Source organism: Amblyomma mixtum, chromosome 7, assembly GCF_055824585.1.
Source record: "Amblyomma mixtum isolate Tamu chromosome 7, ASM5582458v1, whole genome shotgun sequence".
In the NCBI taxonomy this organism is placed as follows: domain Eukaryota; kingdom Metazoa; phylum Arthropoda; class Arachnida; order Ixodida; family Ixodidae; genus Amblyomma; species Amblyomma mixtum.
The window spans coordinates 100,517,657-100,533,114 of record NC_143018.1 but is presented as its reverse complement, the minus strand read 5'-3'; the positions used below and the strand labels follow the sequence as shown (position 1 = coordinate 100,533,114).

General features: G+C 48.4%; 1 protein-coding gene across 1 annotated transcript; it reads right to left on the bottom strand.

Annotated features, from left to right (window-relative positions):
* LOC149337006 (uncharacterized) lies at positions 1-15,058 on the bottom strand. The gene is made up of 4 exons (XM_089553229.1): positions 14,536-15,058; positions 10,404-10,476; positions 5,729-5,953; positions 1-3,384 (listed from the first exon to the last, which is right to left on the bottom strand). The coding sequence occupies exons 1-4, from the start codon at positions 14,935-14,937 to the stop codon at positions 3,011-3,013; spliced, it is 1,074 nt and encodes a 357-aa protein (XP_089409355.1). The 5' UTR covers positions 14,938-15,058; the 3' UTR covers positions 1-3,010.
* Positions 15,059-15,458: the final 400 nt, after the last annotated feature.

Below are 15,458 nucleotides of genomic sequence, written 5' to 3'. Positions count from 1 at the left end.
GTCCAAGGGCTGAACTGAGTGATTGCAATATGCTACGCACAAAAGAAAGACAAAAAAAAAAGTGCCATCCGTTGTCTTCACGCAGTGACATACTTTTCCGCCACGAGGTTCGCCGAACAAGAGAGATCAAGGCGGCTTACTATTTCATCAAGAAAAGAGCCAATACGTGCATCTGCTAGCCTTCTGTTTCATTTGCATACTGAATTTTTCTACCTGGACAACATGTGAATTGTTATGGCAACGTCACTACTTTGATTGCTGTTTGCGTAGCTGCTATGTTTTCATGCGGTTTCCTTTGGCCTTTCCACATATACTCCTCATATATGTCCCATTAAAATCAGCCTAAAGTCTGTGCATGTTGTGCCTTTTACGTGGCTGCCTTTGTGTTTTCAGCACAGGAAAGTTCTTTCTATTACGAGGCATCGCCAACTGGCCCAACTTGCTGCTTTATTATTACAAAGTTGCATAGATAAGACAAAAGGAGGGATAGGGTGGAGTTAAGACATGGATAATACTGGCATAATGATCAAAAAAGATGTATAAAGTACACAATGTTACAGACTGAACGAAGCAGTATGTACAAAAGTACAGCACTATATACAAGAGATCTAACTACACGGACAAAAAACAAGTTCGAGAGAGCGAGGTGAAGTGGCGACACATCTGCGGAGTGAAAAGATACAGCATGGTAGAGACAGGACATAGTGAGAGTGACAGACGGGCGTTGACTTTCAACTTTGCATTTATTTTGCAGAACCAGGGGCGAAACAGGTAGGGCGACAAAGGACAAAGTAGGTGTGTGATTACAAATGCAGAAAGAAAAAAAGTAAATAAAAATAAATGCATGCCTTTGTAATCAAAGCGCATAAGTAGTCTTAAGTGCCCTCCATAATTTCTAATTTAGTTGTTGTCCCTGCATCTATGCTTGTTCGGCAATCATATGCACAAGCTTTGCAACACATCCTCCCCCTCAACCCATGCATCTTTTCCTCCCTCACCCCCTGTCACCCAACTTCACGCACTTGTGCATGGCGTTCCCAGACACCCCTAGAGCATGTGGGGGTAGCGGTCTCAGACTCAAAGGAGATGCCCTCGACTCAGCGTGGCAAGCTCAGCGGAGACCAGCTACCAAGTGACAAGAGGTTTCTGGTCGTTTGGTGCCCAGCTTTCGCTGGTCGCAAGCCAGAGAATGGGTTGGAGCCAAAGGTTTACAAAACAAAACAAAGTTTATACAGCGATGAGACGATACAGAGGATTACACAATCACTAGTACAAACACATACAAAGTGATTAACAAAACATTGCAACTCGTGCAAAGTTAAAATCGAGGGTGACTACAGTACAGTACAGTACAGTACTACAGTACAGTGCACCTAAAGTGCACTAACACAAGACAGAGGCAAACAAACAAACAAACGATTTGTTCGCCGGCACTGCGACAGTCCAACGACCAGAGGTCCACGACGATGCCGTCCCGCATGCTGGCGCGGGCTGCCTCGTTGGTCGATGGCTGGGGCGAGTGGTGTTGCCCCGGGAGTTGAGCAGGCGCGCTTCGATGAAGCTTAAACGGCGGCTCAGGCTAAACTGACAGCGGTCAATGCCCTTCTTATATAGGCTTGGTCCGTGTCTGTTTGTTCTACGCACCAAAGTAGGCGCGCAAATACACACAGTATTGGCCGTGCAGTCTCCTTTTACTTCTCAAGCCGGCTGCACATCCTCATTGGTCAAAAGCCAGAAGTCGCTTGGAGGAGCATCTCGCAATTTCTGGCGTGGCACTGCCGCCGACGTGCGAGTGAAGAGGAGGGGGACATGTCTTACGGCACGCAAGGCTACAGCCTCTCCGCCAGTTAGGAGTAGAAGCATCTCCGACATTCTAGAAAAATCGACGTCATGGCTGACTCATTCCCTCCGGCGAGCAGTAGTGGAGGGGGCAGACACACACACACAGGGCTAGTAGCTCTCCGGGGGTTTCCTTTTCCCCCGTTTTACGACCCACGCAGGCGAGATGCATCCACGCAGTGCTGTTTTTGTTTCTGTGTTTCAATAATGCGCCGAATTTTGTGGCACCCTTACCTCGTCACCTCTGCCCACCCTCACTCTCACAAATTTTGGGGCGATAATCCTCCCTCATGAGGTGATGATGAAGCCCAGGTCTGTTAGCTGCACATGCAGTACATACACCTGCAATGCTATTTAGGGCATGAGTTTAACTTCACATTTATATGCAAATGCACCGGCATAGTCAAATGGAAATGAGCATCACAGACAAGCAACGCGAGTGGCCACACCAACCTGCTCTTCTTCTGAGACAGACTGCACAGTAGAAGGTGCACCTACTGGTGATAAGTGCTGAAGTATAGCAAATGTACACATTTTCTAACATGGCACTCAGGCTGCAATGGAAAATTTAACCCAAAGTGATGAGGAAAAAGTCTCATGATGGTCAAATGATATGTCTGGATATGTCTGGAGATGGGATATGTCTGGCTGAAGTTGACAAGGGAAGCAAGTTGTGTCACCACACAGGTTGTGATAAAGAATGTGCATTTCTTTAGACGTCACAACAGAAGCTGCAAAGCCGTAGGGAAAACTTAAAAACAATGCACTTTCTAGTGACGTGTGACATTTCTTGATAGGTATGGCATATGGACGAAATTTTCACACTCCTACTGCAGCGTCCTTCACAGCGTATGGGTCACTTTGGGACATTAAGCCCCATATACCATACCGATCAACTTGGCATAGCTTTAGAGATGTGACGCAAAGTTCCACTTCTTCAGAGGTGAGCTGCGCCATGGCACCACTGCACCATCGTGGCACTCACTGAGGAAGGCTGCAACACCGGCAGGTACTGACGGCAGCACTGCACGGTAACTCTTGAGTCACAGTCAGCTGAGAGGCACCGCCAACTTCAAACCGCGAGTAAGGTGTGATGCGACCACTGCATCACACATTTACTGTGACTGTCTCACACCGTGCCCAAACAGAAAATTCACACTTCACCCGCACATCACAAAACACACGTTCCTGCACAATCTTCCCAGGATGTCACCGGTCCCAGAGTGGGAACGAGAGCAGCCTTTGGGTACAAGGTGGGAATGGCGCCAGGCCTAAGGCGCTTCTCTGGAAAGAGGCGTGTGAAGGAGCCGGACGCAAAGTGCAGGGAGCACACGAAACTCTGCTCATTCTCCGACGGCGTCCAGCCGAGCAAGTGACCGCGACCAGGACACCGTTGCACAAAGTCAATCCACTTGTGGCGATCGGGCTCACGCTCGGGTAGAGGATGCAGCACAGTGTTGTGGGACCGCTGCAGGCCACACACGATGCAGCGTAGATCCAGTGGCAGGTGCTCGCGCCGCTCTCCTTCCAGCTCCCGCACCATGCCTGTGGCCAGAGTGAGCCAATGAAACAGCGGCAGCGGGGCAGTGTTGCCATTCCAAACGCCATCACTCAGCTGCCACATTAAACCCAAGCAGAAGCTGTCAATCTACTCCAGGGGTTCTAGCCTCGGGATATCCAATGTGGCTTTGCAAATGTGAAAAGGTCTGTCTTGGCTTCCATCCCTTATTGCCTAACATAGAACGTTAGAAAGAGCATGAAGATGGGCAGGCCCTAAAGGAAACGCCGCCTGTGAAGTGGAACAGTCTTCTATAAGCAATTACAACATGATTAGTGCCATAATAAGAGTGAGTAAAGTAAAAGTGGTGATCTAGGCCTGCGTGGCTTTATCTCCTCGGGGAACCTAAATATCAACCAAAGAAGCCCGGTTTGAGAACCCCGTGATATCTCCTTTCTAGCCCTCTGTATGCACAGTTAAAGAGCCCATGAAACCGTTTTGAAAGTGACTATGCATGCACTATGTAAATGCCACTGAGCGTCGATGAGCATTGATGCTGCACACAAGTCCTCAAAAGTGAGCCGATAAATTAAGTCTTTACATATCCCCATTCCCACAGCTTTCTGCGATATCCAATGTGGTTCTCTCAGCACGAATCCTGCCATTCAGCATGTGGCCCACGAGACGCCAGTCATGAGGGGTCTGTCACAGGCTCGCCAAAACTCAAGGGACATGTGTAGACGAACGTGGTGAGAGGCAAGTCTGGTTGAAGATGGCGGAGCATCGCTTCGTCTCCACAATTCCACCAGGTCTGCGCATCTCCTAGTCTCCTACCTTAGCATTCCTCGCGCTTGTGTCATCGAGGAGAGCAGTCAGCCTAACCACTGCCAAAAGCTCTACTTTAACTGCCAACCTGCCTGATCAAAGCACTGAAGAGTAACAAACGAGAGTACATGTTGCCTGCCAATCCATTTCAGGGATGCCTCCTTCTTCGTCTCCCTTCCTTCACCTTCTTCATTAGCGTGCTCATGATGAGGATGAAGTGCCCAATGACTACAAGGAAGCTGCAATGCTGTTCCGTTCCTCACAAGCTCTAAGTGACCGGCCATTTCATGGCAGCACCAAACAGAGGTGTCTTGCATCCCCCTCACACTATGCACTGTCCTCCATCCACAGTCACTGCTGGTTCTTTTCTAAATGCTGGACGCCTTGCGTGCTACAGCAGGGACGGAGCTCAACTAGCTGGAAGCTACTCAGCTGATTTTGGCCAGTGGTTCTGTAGTTTGGCTCCATGAGAATCACGGGTTCCCTCATGCGTCCCTCCACTCCCATCCTTCCTTTACTCACTTATCTTGAGAACGACTACACTGCAATTGCTTATAGCACATTGCTGCACTATACAAGCAGTCAGTAATTGAATCTTGGCATTTTCTGAGGGGCTCTTTGCCTGCTCTTTTTGCATCATAACAGGTAGGAAGGAACAACAGCCAAGACGCTTGGGGCGCCTCAACACGTTCCGAAAGCCACTGGGGTTCCTCTGGTTTAGACAGACTCAATACCTGACCATGGTTGGTATGCTGGAGATCTTCGGCGTTAATCAGCATACAGCTCAGCTGGCTTAGCAAGACACTGCTGCAAGCATAGAGTGCGCTCAATCTATGGTTCTGGGACTTCGTTGAAAACCTGGAGCTTTTTAAAATCCTAGAAACAACACGGTTTTTCCATCAGGTGAAGGTGAGCAGGAATGCAAGGCATGTGACAAACTGGGATCCCATGCACAGCACAGACTTGAGATCAGGTTGAGGGTTACACACAGTGATTTACAGAGAGAAAAAGGATGGGCTTTACATTAGGGGACGGGAGGAGAGGAGAGTGGTTTGAGATACGAACACCAGTTAATGATACCCTAGCTAGCTGAGCTCAAGAAGAGGAAGGGGCCAAGGGCAAGGCACATAGTGCGGAGAGCGGATAAGCAATGGTGGCTGAGGGGAACGGAGTGGATTCCAAGGCAAGGAGAGAGTAACGGAGATGGCAGGCAGTGACATGATGAGAAGAAATGGGGAAATTTGCGTCTTCAGGGCAACTGCAGCTGGCAAAGGACAGGACTGATTCATGGATGGGATACGGGGGAAGCCATAGGCCTACAGTAGAGTAAGCAGTCTGGCAACAGTGAAGATGGCACAGTACAAGTGCCACTGTTTTCCCCACTGAAGTGTGAAACAAAAGTTGCATCTTCAGAAGCAGATTTAAAAAACAAAAAAAAATCAGCTAACGTTACCCATGATGATCACCTGTACCATACCACTTTTGCACTGCACTGGCCTTAATTTTTCACCTATTCAGGTGAATCACAATAAGAAAATAATGAGAGAGAGAGAGACACCCGAGCACCTTCTCTCTCCGTCTGTGTCATGGCTGAAGTTCTTATGCGCACAAGACAGTCAGCAATGAAGTCACACTGCACAGACTTGACGTCCAGCCGTGCGCAGCCCTGAGTCGACCTGCTGAACACCATGGGTAGCAGTCCCACTTGGCACTGAGCGTCTGCACGATGCACCGCTGCTGCACTCGTGCACTTTGTGCAACTGTAGGCTGCCTCCTTGCCACCTCCCTCGCCTGAAGAGACAAGAGAGGCAAATGCACAAGGCCACATCTGGAAACCAGGCCATGCACAACTAAAGCATTGACCTGTCATACAAATGTGTTGAGTTTCATGGTGCAACAGTGGCTGAGGATATCGTGCACCATTCAAGGGGTTGAAGGTGGCCATTTATTGCATTAAAGGAATAAAAAGCTTTCAAAGTTGCAGCTTGTTTAAAACTTGCCCTTCCTTTAGGAACCCGAAGGCTCATAAAAAGTCCAAAATGGCATTTTCCCCCCGAGAGCAAGCTGGGATAACAAAACATGTTCGCTACTAAGTGCAGTAAAATGCTTCTTTCTTGATTTCCCAAGTTGCAGATGAAATGTGCTCCACTGCGAACATGTGTCTGCATGCGTCACATGTAGGTTTGTCTTGATTGTCTGATATGCACAAAGTGTGTGTGTGCAATGCAATGCTGAAGTCCGCATGTACGCAGACCTCTTGGTGTCCAAGTCGTATTGCAGACTTGACATCCATGTGCACATAGCATTAAGCTGACGTAACTTAATATAATGTTTTTGCTGTCAACATTAATTTCCAAGTCGCCCAGGATTGGCTTTACCATGAACGGTTTCTTGTTGACTTCGCCACACCACTTGGTCTGCCATTTGCTTCTTAGTTTATGCTCCACTAGCTTCATGCAATCTTTGTAAGGCAGTTCACGTTCTTGACCATGCTGCTGTGGTGTCAGATACAACGAGATTTTGTTTACATGGGACACCACACAACATCTGAGCTGCACACCTGCCTTCTGCAGCAGGTACTTTTACAGTCGTGCACAGAAGTGAACACAGCTTGCGAACTGTGGTTGACCGGCACCCAAGTGCCACACTGTAGAGGTAGCCGGACAGGGAGGGAAACACAATATGCATTACACAGATACTATTGTTGGCAACAGTAAGAAATTCCCCCATCCAAGTTCCCATCCATGCCACTCTGCGTGGGGGCGCTACATGACACAACAGTTCTGGTGTCGAGACAGGAGCAGTGGGCCCGTCTTGACCCCAGAAGTGCTTTGTTAAGTGGTGCCCCCCTCTCACAGTGTGGCAGGAATCGGAACTTAAAGTGTGTGGGTGTGGGGTTTCTTACTTTTGTTCCCAACAATACGCATTTCCAACTGGGTGGCCTTCTGAACACCGCACCTGCCTTGATTTTGCTGACGGGGATGATGCGGCACATTTCGAGATAGCACTACCACTGAGTCCATGTAGACACTGGCAGTGTTTGCTGCAGTGTTCAATGCCATACTGTGTGAGCCAGCTGTTCACATGTTGACACCTCGGGATGCTAGCACTACAAGAAAGAGCGAAACAGCTTGGAGACAGGATGACTGGAAAAAGTGATGCACATGTCCTGTGAATGTCATGCAACGCCTGTGTGTATCAATTTTTAATTTCATGCTGTCTCCAACGCTGTTTCGCCTCGTCAGTCATGCACCAACAAACAAGTCAGCATTTTAAAGGAGTATAGACACCTAACTTTTCGGTTCGCGTATTCCTTTTTGTAATGAGGCGTAAGGCATTATTATACATGGATTACCACGCAGTATTCTCCTATGACTGTTAAATAATTTATAATCGAATTGCTTTCTCATGCTATTTCGGTTTCAACAGCTGAACGATGACTGTGACGTCAAAGTGTAGTTATAGGTCATGTATGCATGAAAAAACTGCAACATAATTGCTGCTTCTGTATTCATCGTCATTCCGGCTCATGAGGAAACCTGGCTTTAGCATTGTAGTGCATTAAAACGATGAAGCAGCGATGTCACAGTTTTTTCATGCCTTACGTAACACATAACCACTTTTTGACGTCAGAGCCATCGTATGGCTGTTGAAACTGAAACCGAAACAGCATGAAAGGAAAATTTGATTATAAATTATTCAGCGGTTGTAGGCGAATACCACGTGGTGATTCATGCATAGTAGCATCTTCCGCATCATTGTGTAGAAGAAAATGTGCCACAAAAATCAGGCGTCTATACTCTTTTAATGCTAGCACACTTTGTTGGCAAGAGTGAAAGTGTTCATTTACCGAAGATGCAGACACTGTCCAAGAATGAAGCCCTTATGGAAGTAGAAAATTCATCTGATGCAATCTTTGCTAGAACAAGCACCGGGACTAAAAAAAAAAAAATAAAGACTCACAAGCTCTGAAGTTCATCACAACACGTGCATTTTCAATGTGTTTTTGCAACGACAGGACAACAGCAGGATCAATAAGAATCCTGGTTTGTACAAGCTGGCTCAAGCTATATTTTTTAGACCAGTATGGAAAAAGATTGAAGGAATAAGGAGTACATAAGGTGGAAAAGGGAACACTGACTACCAATTGATCTTAGTCTTTGAGGAAATCACAAATTTATAGCCAAAGCCACCCGTGTATGTCAACACCATGCTGATATTGTTTGCACAGAGTGATGGCTTCAGCTATAGATATGTGCTTCATAGCATGAAGTGATCACTGTGGACGCCGGCAACTCATGTGGCGTTGGCAGGTTTTCCATTTGAAAAAGACGCCGGCGAACTACATTGTCAAAAGGAGGGCATGTGAAGCATTTAGAGGGTCACCAAAAGAGGCACACATGTGCACGTATTGTGGTTCATGTCCTTAAAAGGATAGTGAGGAGAGCTATATTAATATTTTTTTAAAGCAAAATCTGACAGTTCGGCATTTCATGGCTTTGGTGCCACTTGGCCGGCAGCGAAAGATGCATTTATTTCTAAGAAATTTGGATTCGAAGTTGAAAAAGTTTTTCCCGCCGCTCTGATTCAAACTTGGGACTCTCTTATGACGACACAGGACTAAGTGACGTGAAACATGACGTGCACATGACGTAACGCAGACTGCGTGATTTCTGGCGGCCAGCAGTGCGGCCTAGTAGCAGCCGAAAAGAAAGCTACCGCCGACCGCACGTTGAAGGCATCTATCGGCTATTGCGGCCGTCGCTACCATCGCTTTGCTTACGTTTGCACCGTCGCTTTGTTTACATTTGCTCTGGCGTTTTGCCAGCATTACGATGGATCCCGTTCTCGAAGTTGTCAACAAAGTTCTCGCAAACAGAAACCTTTAGCATACCGTGTACCTTGTTACCGTTAGCTGAATACCGGGAGCCCGCCTACCGCCGGTGAGCAGGCACTGATTGGTCCCGATGCTGCAGGCGACCATTGGCTGCTAAGAACCATTGGTTCTAGCAACACTGTTTTGTCCTATGACGTCATCACGCTTGTACTTGCGAGTTTAGCCTGTGGTGGCGATACCTGTATTTTGGTTCTTGCTCTTTTCTACGTTACAAGAGCTTTGTTGTCAGTATGAGTGGCGTTTTTGTAATCAGGAGCTGGTATTCTGTTGATACAAGCCAACATCAATTTCTCCTCAGTGGCCCTTTAAAGCGCAGCTCAGCAGCGCTGCAAAGCAGTTAGACCAGAGCTCCCTGGATGGGGACGTGTTGTCACTTTGTTTCAATGCACACTGATTGTAGTCACCTGTACTTTTCCTATCTTGTAATCCAAGTTTGCCTGTGCTTTCAGAATGCACATATATGAAATCAACATTTCACGCTTGTGCCTGCCTTAGCTTAAAGGCTTCACATTGCAAGAATGTTGCTAAGGCATGCACAAGAACAGGTAACATGGGAAGAACTTGCGCTGAGGTGCTGTGGCACATCAGCAGCTGAGGATACCGTGCACATAAACATAGGATTAAATACGTGCTTTTGCAGCAGTGATAAACTGGAAGTGGTCTGCCCAAAGTTAGCTCGTGTTTATGCAGGGCTTGCATGAAATCAAGCATGCTCAGACAGTTCCACTCTAATAAAGCAGAGAGAATGTGCTTCACTCTTTGAAGGGAGAGGTCCGAACTTCAGTAAGTCGAAGAGCTTCTCAGGGATACAACTAAGCACTTCAGATCAATCTGTATGACCCATTATTAGTTCTTTTCCAGATGCCACATCACATAAGTGTGTTTATAACAACAAAAAAATCACCAGGATGAAAGCAATCCCAGCATCATAAAACCTGCCCATTTTTTTCTAATGGATAAAAATGGGGATAAGGATTCGTGGCATGTTTAGACAGCTGCACACTGCTTATCAACCGTGCTGATTGGTTTAGGTTTGGTTTGGTTTACAGGGTTTAACGTCCCAAAGCGACTCAAGCTAATGAGAGACGCCGTAGTGAAGGGCTCCGGAAATTTCGACCATCTGGGGTTCTTTAACGTGCACTGACATTGCACAGCACACGGGCCTCTAGAATTTCGCCTTCATCGAAATTCAGCCGCTGCGGCCGGGATCGAACCCGCGCCTTTCGGGTCAGCAGCCGAGCGCCGTAACCACTGAGCCACCGCGGCGGGTTCAATTATGCTGAGTAAGAATGACAGAGAACATTATGTACAAGGATACCAATAAGGGACGCTGAAAGTACTGACCTGCATTCAAACCTAGTGGACCAGAGGAGTGACGCACAGAGCTGCCAGAGCTCCTGGTAAGAGTCCCGGCCACCTGAGCAGGAAAGTATGAAAAGTAAGTAACTATGACGTCAAGACTACTGCAGTAGAAACATTGCCTAGTTTTACTTACTTAGTTTACATGTTTAAGAAGTTTACTCTGGTAACTTTCACTTCATCACCGATTTGTTGTGCTCGAGGGATTAGAAACGGGAGTGGTTACAAGGCCTACACAGCACTACACAGCAAAATCTGAACCTTGCAAAAGTATGTTACAATCTCATTAAAATTTTGGGAAGCAACAAATGACGATTAATAGTTACCTCATTTACAAAACGGTTTCATTTCAAAGATGTGTGAGGCAAAACTTCTAAGGATGACTGCAATACTTCCTAATGCGAAATTTGATCGTAGCTCTGTAGGTGTCACTGTCTAAGAATATTTTAGGTGTTGACACTGACCCCCCGCTACGGCGGAAAGCACGCACAGATCGTGTTCGCCCTCTAGTACATGCGCCGACCGCAGTGCCGCGGGGGCGCTGCAGAGTAGTGGCCATTCGCTTGCGGAGCAGCGGATGCGGTTGAGCAGTTTGCACAGCTATCGGTGCTGTATTAGGCGGTATCTGTCGGCGTTTTGCGCTACCAGAGTGCATCACAATGTGTGGAAGTTAGTTCTCGGCTTCCACATCGTGGCAGGCACTGTGCACGAACAAAGTTTGCTAGAATTAGCTTTTTGTGTCGCGGTTTTGACCCAGCCGCAGTAATCATTGTGCAAACGCAGGTGCAGGCCGACACCGTGGACGGTCGTCGCAGCCTATGTACATCGTGGCTGCGATGCGTTGGTTGTTGCTGTGGCACACCTGAGGGGTCCAGCCCGGTCCAATAGCAGACTAAAGGTGATTATGCTTTGTATCCAACTGCAGATCGGGCTACCAGAGTTGTTTTGACTAAGTGTGACCTTTTAGAGCTGCGTCCGAGCCTGCTCGCCTAGAACTTTGACGCCAGCCAATCCCCAGAGCAGAGAGGATATTGCAACCGAGCGACTACGTCTGTGCGAAGCACTTTTCCCGAGCATACGATATAAAATCATACTACGTCGAGTTCAATGGAAAGGCACTTTTAAATGCACCCATGAAACCGGTGGCTTTGGCGAATGCTACGCCCAGCATCTTTCAGGGATGTCCCAAATGTTTGACCAAACAGGCAAGTTCAAGAAAGCCTCCTAGAAAACGATAGTCTGCAGTCATGTGCGCCAAGTAGGCAAGCAAGCGGTCCGCACCTGCCGCACTGTCCTCAGGTATGGCCAGTGAAAAATAAAAAGGCACTGATCCATCATGAAGCCCTTAAAAGAAACTGCGAATAGGTGGCTGGAGTACATGATGCATGTCAGTTGATTAAGGAAGATGCAATGCTGTTCTTCCGCCATGAAACTTGGAAACACCTCCTTATCTAAGTTCAAGCTTTGTCTTCATCAGCATTCATGGTGCTAAGATTTGTTCTCTTGGGCAATGGTCCGGGTACTTAACGTTCTAGGTGGTTCTCTGCACATGCCATGACAGCGGAGCAATTAATTTCGGTCGGCGATCTCGTGACCACTTCCTACCCGCTGTACATTTTGGTGCCGCAAAATATGGCAAGGCATGCCGGCAACATAACAAATATGGAGCTGTGTAATTTGCCGGACCCTAGAACGCTCGATGGAGGATTTCATGGCCCAACATTATTGGGGTCAACAAGTCGCTTTACCGTGCAAACTGCAATTAATCTCAACTGACATCCACCAATCTCAGTTTAGAGTAGCGCAAGTATTTTACCTCTATGCATCCACGCCAGTCTTTCCTTGAGGAAGACAATAGCTCAGCATCGTCGGTGTCAGCGTAAAAGATGAGCTTGGCAGGAGGAATGACAGAGGAATCTCCACTAACCATTTTCGCGTCGCGTAGCTAAAAGTGCATTGCACTAGCCTTTAGAATGTCGCAAATGCACACTTGGTTTCCTTTCGGTCCCTGAGCTCATTCATATAGTGGTGGAGGCATTCCACAACGCAGCACAAGAGCGCGGGTTCTATTCCTGGCTTGAGGTTTCTCTGCACATTAAAGAACCCCAGCTGGCCGAAGTTAACCATGTTCTCTATATCGTGGGCACTCTCTCACAGAGTTGGCACATTACACTGCTCAAGCAATGTCTGAATGTACACGGTCATCCACTTCTAGTTTGAACACGGCTCCGGGCGGCTGGCGCTCCGCGCAGCGCCTCTCTCGGTCGCCTGGGTAACTAGCGCGCAGGCGTAGTGCAATCCATAGGCGTGGCTTTCGCCGCGTCGTCTGCTACAGCATGCCAGCGTCGCCGGGTTAACCTCGGCTTGCGGTGAAGAGCGCATTCCCACTGAGCACGCAAAGCTCCCATATGATTACTGTTTCCGACGCAGCAGCTTGGAAGCAAAGCACCTGCGCGTCGTCGAGAGCTGCATCAGCGGTGGCTAAGGCTTTTCCTTATCGTTCCTTGCAATCAACACGTAACAATAAGCTGATACGGAGAAAGACATCGTCCATGTGGGAGTTCAAGCGGTTTCCTCTGAGGCCACCACCATTACTTAGCTGCAATATTTTACCATTTGAAGCTATTCGCGCCCAGCAGCCAGAACAAGCCGGCGGCTCACGGGTGCTTTAATCCGCTGATGTGCCGCACCGCAATAAAATGCCAGTGCTTAATTATGTTTACTGGCAATACAGGTGCAGGTTAGGCGAAATTTTCTTATTTGGTTCTTTAGCTTAACACAGAAGGGGCTAAGTTGCTGGGGAGTTTCCTGAATTTGTTAAAATAACCGCTGAACATTTCGCTCACCGATGAACTCGTCTGAAAATGATTTTCAATGATCGCTACGCAGGCCTTGGTTGCTGCTCTTATGCAACCCCTCTTCAGGGCATATGAGCAAAACATGACCATGTTTTCCGTTCGTTCATTCTATTTCACGATTCTTACCGTGCAGTGCAGGTTTTTGTACTGGTTTTGTGCTAATCTCCCTCCAGGGTAGCGCGCCATACATTTAGTACTGACAATGCAGAATGGCAATTTAAGCGGATGGAAGCACCCGTGAGCCGCCGGCTTATTCTGGCTGTTGGGCACGAATAGCTTCAAATGGTAAAATATTGCAGCTATGTTATGGTGGTGGCCTCAGAGGAAACCGCTTGAACTCCCACTTGGACGATGTCTTTCTCCGTATCAGCTTATTGTTACGTGTTCATTACAAGAAGGAACGATAAGGAAAAGCATTAGCCACCGCTGATGCAGCTCTCGACCACGCGCAGGTACTGTGCTTCTAATCTGCTGCGTCAGAAACAGAAATCATCCGGGCGCTTTGCGCGCTCAGTGCTCTTCACCGCAAGCCGAGGTTAACCCGGCGACGCAGGCGCGCTGTAGCAGACGACGCGGCGAAAGCCACGCCTATGGATTCCACTTCGCCTGCGCGCTAGTTACTCAGGCGACCGAGAGAGGCGCTGCGCGGAGCGCCGGCCGCCCGGAGCCGTGTTCAAACTAGAAGTGGACGACCGTGTACACGTAGGCACTTTGGCCTAAATGTGGGAGCACGCGTGTTACGGCCGACCTTTTATATTTAAGGGTCGGCATAGTTGACTATCCTCTCAGCATCCGTGCGGATGAATGAAAATCCTTGCAGTGAGCGCATTTTGATAACGAGCTCAGAAGGATCGCAGGGCAGCGTTCTCACTGCTGTTCAACCCATTCATGCAGCCCCAGCAAAAAAAACACGAAGTTGGCCAAAATTATTCGGTGTCTATACAGTTTCAATACTTGTGTGCCTTGCCGCATTTAGAAAAACGCACGTACACGCCACGGCACCGAACGATCGCGGAACACCTGCATTACAGCCGCCACAGCTCGGCGACTAGAAAAGCCCCCATCGTACGGCGCCATCTGTCCACGTTCGAGAGAAGCGCAAGGAGCAGCGAACAAGATCTGGTAGCGCCGCCGGGCGCAGTGTCAGCACCTAAATACATTCTTAGACCGTGGTAGGTGTTTCGTTTTCGCGTTAGAGCGGCGCGAACGACATGGCCCTCTCGGAGGCAGCGACTAGCCTGTGCTTCAGTGTCACTAACTCGTCGATCCTTTCGGCGGCGGCGATGATCCTCTGCTTCGGCGGCGCGAACGGCAGGGTCCTCTCGGCGGCGGCGCCTAGCTCGTGCTTCAGCACCGCGAACCCGTGGGTCATCTCGGCGGCGGCGGCGATGATGTTCGGCTTCGGTGGCGCGTACGGCAGGGTCCGCTCGGTGACGGCGTCTAGCTTGTGCTTCAGCAACGCGAACTCTTCGGTCCTCTCGTCGGCGGCGATGATCTTCTGCTTCAGCGGCGCGAACTGCAGGGTCCTCACGACGGCGGCGCTTAGCTGCTGCTTCGGCGGCGCGTACCTCAGGATTCTGGCGTCGGCGGCGCTGAGCCTCTGCTCGGGCAGCTCGTTTAGCAGCAGCTAAAGACGCATTTCCACCGGTTGCATCGCTCATTCTTCAGAAAGAAAGAAAGAACTCGATCTGCATCGAGATTTTTGAGCAGGATCGAAGCATCCGCTGTGATAGGTGCCCAACAACTTCAGCGACCCATGGGCGCAGCCATCTTGAAAAACAACAAAGCTTGGGCGACAAAAAAAATTGCTAAATTTAGCGAAATTTTACATCAGCAGTTTCGAAAAAAAAAACAAATTTTGCCAAATTAAGCACAAAAAGTAGCGGCTAAATTGGCAGATCGAATGTAAATTATTAAAACAAAATATTTCTCAAAAGTTCAGAAGGAAACAAATGGGATTGCGCGATTATTTTGCTCACAAAGCCTCGTATCGCTAGAATACATCCAATCCTACTAATGAGGTTTGGATGTATTTGTGGGAAAGCTAAACGGAGAGTTGAATGCATGAGTTTGCTTACCGGTGTCAAGTCATTTTTATGCCATAACCGCTTAGACACAGAGCACACACTTCCGAACCGTGGCTGGAACTCGCGTGTCGCCGACACATATCCCTCCATTCTCC